Below are 9,907 nucleotides of genomic sequence, written 5' to 3'. Positions count from 1 at the left end.
ACCTGGCTGCCACATGATGCGCCAGGTTGGCACCACCTCACACCAACACCATAAAGAATCCCCACAATGCCCAAGCCAGTTTTTCCACACTCATCACTATTGTGGGGGATGTCGTTATCTCTCACCATTCACTGCAACTCACTAAGCCACTTTCAAAGGAGCACACAAATCTGTCTAAGAAGGCAAAGTGTTGAAAATAAAGATTTCAATGTTTGACAACACATTAACAGAAACTTGACATGAACATTGGCTAAAATACCCAAGATGCTACCTATGTGTGCTATTTGTTGGTATGATTGCACAAGGATGAGGGTGAGTCTGAGGGGTGGCTGGTGAGATGGGGGAAGTGAAAATGTAGATAGAGAGAGAGGGATGGTGGCGGTGCAAGGTTTGGTTGGTGTGAGTAAGGATGTGCAGGAGTAGGGTAGGGAAGGCAGAGTAATGGGGATGTGATGAGTGGCACAGCAGGATGAGGTTGAGTGTGGCTTTGCAGTAACGTTTTGTAATCTACTGAGATCATTGAAAGGTTTGTGCCACTGCAGCCTGGTCCTACTGACAACATTCCTGCTTGTGTCCCCCTGTGCAATGTGGAACCAGGCTGCATTGGTCTCCTGGGGAGGTCTCTTCTGCCCATTGGAAGGGAAGAGAACCTCCCTGCATGCTGTGACTCCCTCCATAAGCATCTGGAGGGTGTGATGGGAGAGCCTGGGTGCAGCCGCGCACCTTTGTGCAATGTGTGTCAGTCTTTGCAGCACCTCAATGCTGCAGAGCACTGACAGCCCAACTGTCAAAATGAATGTGGACATGGTCCCTTTAAGGAAACCGGTTCCTGACGCATCATCAAATGATGTCATCAGACTTGCTTCCTTTTAATTGGCCGGGAACCTCGCAGGGTGGGCTTAACAAGCGCCATCAGGAGAAAGTCGTGGGGGAATCTGACGCGGAGACAGGAGCGGCATTCAAATCTGCCCCCGACGTCCCCTGCCTCGGTGAGTGTCTGCGGCTGAAAATCTTAACACACATCTGCTGCAACTCTGCCTGTCCTTTACAAGGCTAGTGATGTCGGAGGCAGTGGCACCGACATCAGGCAGTTGGATTTCCTGTGGGGGTGTAATCAGGAAGTTACATTGAAGTTACATTCTTGCCAATCTGATTAGTATAAAACGAAGCGCAATAATGGGCGAAAACAAGCGGAGATCGGCATAAGCAATTGCTGCACAAGGGAAGTGTATGTAACTGTCATTCATGCACATTAGGCACAGCATGTTTAACAACATGCAAGCATGGAAGCTTTTTAATTTTGAATGTGACTTATACTGATGCCATGAAATGGTTTCAAGGAAACGAAACATTGGAACGGGAGTAGGCCATTCAATCTCTCGAGCCTGTTCTGCCAAATAGAAATATAGTGCAGGCCTCAGTGAGGTTATATTAAAAATATCACAAAAAAAATCGCAAAAGTACACCAGAAAAATGACTTTCCTACTGCACCACAACACACTGGCCGGAATCTTCCCAGCCCTGCAAGTGCGGGTTTGAGGCGGGCCCGCTGTCAAAATGGCCGTGATTGACAGCGGGGCAGAATCCAGCTCTGAACCCACCTCCTTGTCAGTTTCTCTGTTGTCAGGTCTGCGTGCGGATTGCAGACTCGACACCAAGCGGCGGGCCGCTTTATTAAGGTAGTTAATGGTAGTTTAGTGCTATTTAAGAGGATTAAAAGCAGGCACTTACAATTCTACCAACTTTTGGACAGGTTTTCCGTCCCTCCGGGAACATGCTAGGTAAGTGGAGTTGGGCTCTCAGTGACTCTCTATTGCTTTATCAAGTTGACAGCTGCAGAAGTGGTATATGGCCCAGAAGAGGCGAGGGTCCAGGGGCAGCACAGGCCAGTCCACACTGCGATATGTGTACGCGTTAGGCCGGTGCAGCAGAGCAGGTCTCCAGTCGTCCTGATTAACCTTTGCCACTGGTTAAAGGCCTAGTCCTGTCAAGCCCATGTAGTGGCTGGTGTGCAACGGTCACTACACGTTAAAAAAAATTCATGCACAGGCATCTTCCACCCCTCAATTGGAGTTCAGGACTGAAACATCGGGTCCTTCAGCAAAACACCCGTGAACTCATGGAAGCAAGTCATCCTCGTTCGAGGGACTGCCGATGATGAAGATGATGATAAAAGCTACAATTTCACAGCTGTTCACTTTCCATGTCCTAAGATGAAGCCTTCCGGATTTGGAATACACTTTTGAGCTGTATGCAGGTTGGAAGTGTTTGCAATTACATAGAAACATAGAAACATAGAAAATAGGTGCAGGAGTAGGCCATTCGGCCCTTCGAGCCTGCATCGCCATTCAATGAGTTCATGGCTGAACATGAAACTTCAGTATCCCATTCCTGCTTTCTCGCCATACCCCTTGATCCCCCCAGTAGTAAGGACTACATCTAACTCCTTTTTGAATATATTTAGTGAATTGGCCTCAACAACTTTCTGTGGTAGAGAATTCCACAGGTTCACCACTCTCTGGGTGAAGAAGTTTCTCCTCATCTCGGTCCTAAATGGCTTACCCCTTATCCTTAGACTGTGACCCCTGATTCTGGACTTCCCCAACATTGGGAACATTCTTCCTGCATCTAACTTGTCTAAACCCATCAGAATTTTAAACGTTTCTATGAGATCCCCTCTCATTCTTCTGAACTCCAGTGAATACAAGCCCAGTTGATCCAGTCTTTCTTGATATGTCAGTCCCGCCATCCCGGGAATCAGTCTGGTGAACCTTCGCTGCACTCCCTCAATAGCAAGAATGTCCTTCCTCAAGTTAGGAGACCAAAACTGTACACAATACTCCAGGTGTGGCCTCACTAAGGCCCTGTACAACTGTAGTAACACCTCCCTGCCCCTGTACTCAAATTCCCTTGCTATGAAGGCCAACATGCCATTTGCTTTCTTAACCGCCTGCTGTACCTGCATGCCAACCTTCAATGACTGATGTACCATGTCACCCAGGTTTCGGTGCACCTCCCCTTTTCCTAATATGTCACCATTCAGATAATAGACTGTCTCTCTGTTTTTACCACCAAAGTGGATAACCTCACATTTATCCACATTATACTTCATCTGCCATGCATTTGCCCACTCACCTAACCTATCCAAGTCACTCTGCTGCCTCATAGCATCCTCCTCGCAGCTCACACTGCCACCCAACTTAGTGTCATCCGCAAATTTGGAGATACTACATTTAATCCCCTCGTCTAAATCATTAATGTGCAATGTAAACAGCTGGGGCCCCAGCACAGAACCTTTTGGTACCCCACTAGTCACTGCCTGAAAAGTACCCATTTACTCCAACTCTTTGCTTCCTGTCTGCCAACCAGTTCTCAATCCACATCAGCATACTACCCCCAATCCCATGTGCTTTAACTTTGCACATTAATCTCTTGTGTGGGACCTTGTCAAAAGCCTTCTGAAAGTCCAAATACACCACATCAACTGGTTCTCCCTTGTCCACTCTACTGGAAACATCTTCAAAAAATTCCAGAAGATTTGTCAAGCATGATTTCCCTTTCACAAATCCATGCTGACTTGGACCTATCATGTCACCTCTTTCCAAATGCGCTGCTATGACATCCTTAATAATTGATTCCATCATTTTACCTACTACCGATGTCAGGCTGACCGGTCTGTAATTCCCTGTTTTCTCTCTCCCTCCTTTTTTAAAAAGTGGGGTTACATTGGCTACCCTCCATTCCATAGGAACTGATCCAGAGTCTATGGAATGTTGGAAAATGACTGTCAATGCATACGCTATTTCCAAGGCCACCTCCTTAAGTACTCTGGGATGCAGTCCATCAGGCCCTGGGGATTTATCGGCCTTCAATCCCATCAATTTCCCCAACACAATTTCCCGACTAATAAGGATTTCTCTCAGTTCCTCCTTCTTACTAGACCCTCTGACCCCTTTTATATCCGGAAGGTTGTTTGTGTCCTCCTTAGTAAATACCGAACCAAAGTACTTGTTCAATTGCTCTGCTATTTCTTTGTTCCCTGTTATGACTTCCCCTGATTCTGACTGCAGGGGACCTACGTTTGTCTTTACTAACCTTTTTCTCTTTACATATCGATAGAAACTTTTGCAGTCCGTCTTAATGTTCCCTGCAAGCTTCCTCTCGTACTCTATTTTCCCTGCCCTAATCAAACCCTTTGTCCTCCTCTGCCTAGTTCTAAATTTCTCCCAGTCCCCGGGTTCACTGCTATTTCTGGCCAATTTGTATGCCACTTCCTTGGCTTTAATACTATCCCTGATTTCCCTTGATAGCCATGGTTGAGCCACCTTCCCTTTTTTTATTTTTACGCCAGACAGGGATGTACAATTGTTGTCGTTCATCCATGCGGTCTCTAAATGTCTGCCATTGCCCATCCACAGTCAACCCCTTAAGTATCATTCGCCAATCTATCCTAGCCAATTCACGCCTCATACCTTCAAAGTTAGCCTTCTTTAAGTTCTGGACCATGGTCTCTGAATTAACTGTTTCATTCTCCATCCTAATGTAGAATTCCACCATATTATGGTCAGTCTTTCCCAAGGGGCCTCGCACAATGAGATTGCTAATTAAACCTCTCTCATTACACAACACCCAGTCTAAGATGGCCTCCCCACTAATTGGTTCCTCGACATATTGGTCTAGAAAACCATCCCTTATGCACTCCAGGAAATCCTCCTCCACCGTATTGCTTCCAGTTTGGTTAGCTCAATCTATATGCATATTAAAGTCACCCATGATAACTGCTGCACCTTTATTGCATGCATCCCTAATTTCCTGTTTGATGCACTCCCCAACATCACTACTACTCGCTATTAACTCGCTATTCACTATCACCTCTTTGGAGCAACCTCTCTCACCATTGACAGATCGCTTCTGTCATTTCAACCTCACCTGCCATCTATTCCAGCAGCATCGGTGCCCTTGACAAAGTCTCACCTTGGTCCTCAGAATCCCACCATGATCAGCCCCAACACCAACATCACTAAACACACCAGCATCACTAACAACAACACCAAACTTCTACACAATCATCTGATGCTGCACAGGACACGGCATCAGCACCCGACCACATTGCTGCCCGGGAACTAGGGATGGCCTCACCATGGTCAAATTTATTTTACCTGACACCGTGCATCCTGGCTGCCACATGATGCGCCAGGTTGGCACCACCCCACACCAGCACCATAAAGCATCCTTGCAATGCCCAAGCCATTCCTTTCACATTCATCACCATTGTGCAGGGTACCCTTATGTTTGACCATTCACTACAACTCACTAAGCCACTTCCAAAGGTGCACACAAATCAAGGTTTGGCAGATGGAGTACAATGTCGGAAAGTGTGAGGTCATCCACCTTGGGGAAAAAAACAGTAAAAGGGAATATTATTTGAATGGGGAGAAATTACAACATGCTGAGGTGCAGAGGGACCTGGGGGTCCTTGTGCATGAATCCTAAAATGTTAGTTTGCAGGTGCAGCAGGTAATCAGGAAGGCGAATGGAATGTTGGCCTTCATTGCGAGAGGGATGGAGTACAAAAGCAGGGAGGTCCTGCTGCAATTGTGTAGGGTATTGGTGAGGCTGCACCTGGAGTACTGCATACAGTTTTGGTCACCTTACTTAAGGAAGGATATACTAGCTTTGGAGGGGGTAAGAGACGATTCACTAGGCTGATTCCGGAGATAAGGGGGTTACCTTATGATGATAGATTGAGTAGACTGGGTCTTTACTCGTTGGAGTTCAGAAGGATGAGGGGTGATCTTATAGAAACATTTAAAATAATGAAAGGGACAGACAAGATAGAGGCAGAGAGGTTGTTTCCACTGGTCGGGGAGACTAGAACTAGGGGGCACAGCCTCAAAATACGGGGCAGCCAATTTAAAACCGAGTTGAGAAGGAATTTCTTCTCCCAGAGGGTTGTGAATCTGTGGAATTCTCTGCCCAAGGAAGCAGTTGAGGCTAGGTCATTGAATGTATTCAAGTCACAGATAGATAGATTTTTAACCAATAAGGGAATTAAGGGTTATGGGGAGCGGGCGGGTAAGTGGAGCTGAGTCCACAGCCAGATCAGCCATGATCTTGTTGAATGGCGGAGTAGGCTCGAGATGGCCTACTCCTGTTCCAAATTCTTATGTTCTTATGTATCCACAGTGTTCAAATAAAGATTTCAATGTTTGACATCACATTAGCAGAAGGTCTACATGAACATTGGCTAAAACGCATCCTTGCATTTTGTTAGTTGATGTGATTGGACAAAGATGAGGGTGAGTTTGAGGGGTGGTTAGTGAGATGGGGAGGTGATAATGTAGTTATATATATATATAAATATATATAGAGAGAGAGATGGGTAGAGGTGCAAGATCAGTTGGTGTGAATAAGGATGTGCAGGAGTCGGGTAGGGAATGCAGAGTGATGGGGTTGTGATGAGTGGCACAACAGGAGTTGAGTGTGGCTTTGCGACGTTTCGTGATCTACTGAGATCATTGAAAGGTTTATGCCACTGCAGCCAGACCCTCCTGATGACATCTCTGCTTGTGCCCTCCTGTGCAATGTGCAACCAGGCTGCCTTGGTGTCCTGGGGAGGTCTCTTGCATCCATTGGAAGGGAAGAGAACCTACCTGCGTGCTGTGACTCCCTCCATAAACATCCAAAGGGAGTGATAGGAGAGCCTGGATGCAATGCACCTTTGTGCAGTGCGTGTCAGTGTTTTCAGCAACTCAATGCTGCTGAACACTGACAGAAGAACTGTCAGAAAAAAGTTGGCCATGGTCCCTTTAAGGAAACTGGCTGATGATGCGTTATCAGATGACGTCATCAGACCGGCTTCCTGTTAATTGGCCGGGAACCCCACAGAGTGGGCTTAACAAGCCTCATCAATGGAAGATTGCTGTCAGAGGGCGGGGTGGAGCCGGGAGCGTGTTCCCCACACACCACTGATGCCGCCTGCACCCAATTCACACCCGTTGGCGAAATCGCAGCCATTGTATGGAAAGTGTATGGTTGCAAATGGGATTGTTTCACAGCACAGGCTCAAAGTAGTTGAGAAAACATTTTGCTTCGAAGGAGACTTTAACATTCATTTTGCCTTAAATTGGGTAGTGTGTCCTTTAACTGCATTGAAGTTTAGAAGTATGAAAACAGCAGAACTTTTCCATACTGTGAACCACTCTTCTCAAAGCAGTGTACCAGTAAATAATCTATGTCTCTACTGCAATAATTTGCATAACTTAAATACTGCTACCTTAGTCAGTTCGACTTTTATTCGATACTCTGTAATATTTATTAAACTTCACAGGGAATTTAACTGCTACAATAAGATAAAAGGCTTAGAATCAAAAATACAAAATTAACTTTTTTTAGTAGACGGTTCTCTAATCTTTCTTCTTTATTAGTGGTGATAGGTACAAAATCACCTTGAAGCTGGACTGTGCAGCTGACATTTACAATACTTAGGCTGTGCTTATTGTGTGAAAGGCTCCGTATGTACTCACATTAATCTTAAAGTCAGTAAAGACAAGCAAGGCCTATATTTATTATGTGAGGCGGGACATTATGAATAAATTGAATTCACTGTTGAAAAGACATTAGACACCTATTACATAGTTTCAATTAATCATATTGGTTCTGTTTTATTAAACTAAAGTCTTAGAACAGTAATACTAAAGAAACAGAAAATGTTTTGTAAGCAGGGTATAGAAAATTCCACGTGTGAACTTGTATATCTGCCACGAATGAATTATGTCAGTTATTCATCAAAAATTATTGAGTTTGCAACTGCCCCTGCTCTGCTATATGAAAGATTTAATTCTTGACCATTCTGTTAGATTTATTTTCCATCACTGACAAAGGATCTATCTGTTTTGCAACACTGAAAACGTTTGTAATTGCCAATTATGGTCTGTTATTTTGTCTTTTGACTGCAAAAGAGGGGCTTAGTGTAAGCCTTGTAATGTGTTTAGAGAATGTGTCTGTCATGATAGAATAGTTCTTATGCAGTGTGTAAGATATGAGGTGTGGGGAAGTGAAGGTTGCAATAGTGGTGAGAGTACGAGGCGCAGAGTATGTCAGTAAGAGGAGGAGGAGATGTAATGTGAAGTGCAGTGTAGTTAAGTGTAGGAGAGTGAAGGGAAGCAGGGCGGGGATTATTAGAAACATAGAAACATAGAAAATAGGTGCAGGAATGGGCCATTCGGCCCTTCGAACCTGCACCACCATTCAATATGATCATGGCTGATCATTCACCTCAGTACCCCTTTCTCGCTTTCTCTCCATACCCCTTGATCCCTTTAGCCGTAAGGGCCACATCTAACTCCCTCTTGAATATATCCAATGAACATTGGGAGCAGTGAGGCTGCAGTTGTGAGTGGAGAGGAAGAGAGCAGAGGGCCAAAATTCAAGTGCACCAGAAAGCTGGCGCACCTATGATTTTTTAATGATGCTGGAACTCTTGGTACGGTAAGTAGATCAAATTTCAGGACTTGGAATTTTTTTCAAAGTCCTACAGGAAATGGATCATAATGGGGCGGGCCTTAGACTGAAAGCCAGGCTGATTGGCTGAAAATGGGTCGTTTGGGCCGTCCGCCTCTGTCAATCAACGTGGTGACGTCACAGCGCATGTGCATCACCACGCTCTCTCCCCTCAGTTAAAGGGGAGAGATTTGATCATATTTTAACTTTTTGGCCACTGGGCCACCAGGGAGGGTTTCGGCCGGGCCTGAGCCTGGCACCCAAGAGGGTGATTGGCAAGTCGACCAGCAAAAATTCTTCCATTGCAGCCCTGGCAGTGGCCATGCTGCCAGGCCGCACACAGTCTGCAGAGGGTGCACCGGCAGAAAACCTGTCGGGGGCATCGCGCGGCGGGGGATTGACATATCAAGCTTAAAATGGATAGGTAAGTATTTAATAATTTTAATTGGCAGTGCATCTACTTGGGTGGGATGGGGTCCAGACCAAAAAATCGGCAACCTGAATTTTGATTGGGGCGGCCTGTTGACCACAAAGCGGTGGCTATTCGATTTTTGGGAATGGCCACCGCAAACGGGCATTAACGGGTTTCTTTGAGACCCTGAATTTCGGCCCCTAGAATTCTTCCCCTCATAACTCGTGAGGTCATTGAACTTTATTTGACATTGCAGCCATGTCTTAGGAGGTAAAGTCCTGGCATTAACTTACTCAGTAACCTCTTCCCATTGGTGGCGGAGGTGTTGCTTGGAAGGTTTTCTGCCCCCAGAGGGAACAGGATCTTCCTCCACCTGGACCAGGGGCTTCAAGGCTGCGTCAGATAACCTGGGTGTCATCTCTGGATCTCAGCCATTTTCCACTTGTGAAGGTTCCTTGCTGTCTGAAGCCAGAGTGTACCTACCCTTAAAGAGATACTGGCTTCCTTTAAGTGGCATCAATCAAGCTCGATTTTCCACTTCCTGATACAAGTGAACAGCCAATGATCAGCACTGGTTGCATGCCTGAGACATGATTATGAGCTGGCAGCATAAATTTGATGCGATCCGTGTGACCATGTGAACAGGCATGCTCATTTACGAGCATCATGCGTTTTCTCAGAGTTGGACCTGATGGATTGACAGGATTGGATTGGCTGCCTGTTTTACATCCCACCCAATTTTACTTTTCACTGTGTGTATGTGCATGTACTTTTTAGCTGACATGCAAAGTGGATGTCAATGCCAAATGTAAATTATACACAACCCAGGCCTTTTAACATCAGCAGTCTGTTACAAAATTAAATATTATAGAATCAAAGAAAAAAATAATCCTGTGATAATAACTTGCAGGTTTTATAGAAAATTACAAGAGAAATAATTGCACTTATCTACCATGATTGCTTTTTTCCCCCAAAGGCACGAAATATATATTT

At 45.4% G+C, this 9,907-nt stretch overlaps 1 protein-coding gene across 1 annotated transcript in view; it reads left to right on the top strand.

The window, feature by feature from the left end:
• The first annotated feature begins 306 nt into the window (after window positions 1-306).
• Window positions 307-9,907, top strand: part of cacna2d3a (calcium channel, voltage-dependent, alpha 2/delta subunit 3a) — a 1,147,786-nt gene continuing 1,138,185 nt past the window's right edge. Inside the window, exons 1-2 of the mRNA XM_070894764.1 lie at window positions 307-312; window positions 858-989. Of these exons, the coding sequence (XP_070750865.1) occupies window positions 307-312; window positions 858-989 (138 nt within the window). The remainder of the gene's footprint in view (window positions 313-857; window positions 990-9,907) is intronic.

The sequence above is a fragment of the Pristiophorus japonicus genome, chromosome 12, assembly GCF_044704955.1.
Source record: "Pristiophorus japonicus isolate sPriJap1 chromosome 12, sPriJap1.hap1, whole genome shotgun sequence".
Taxonomy (NCBI): Eukaryota; Metazoa; Chordata; class Chondrichthyes; family Pristiophoridae; genus Pristiophorus; species Pristiophorus japonicus.
This window is presented reverse-complemented; position numbering and strand designations above follow the sequence as displayed.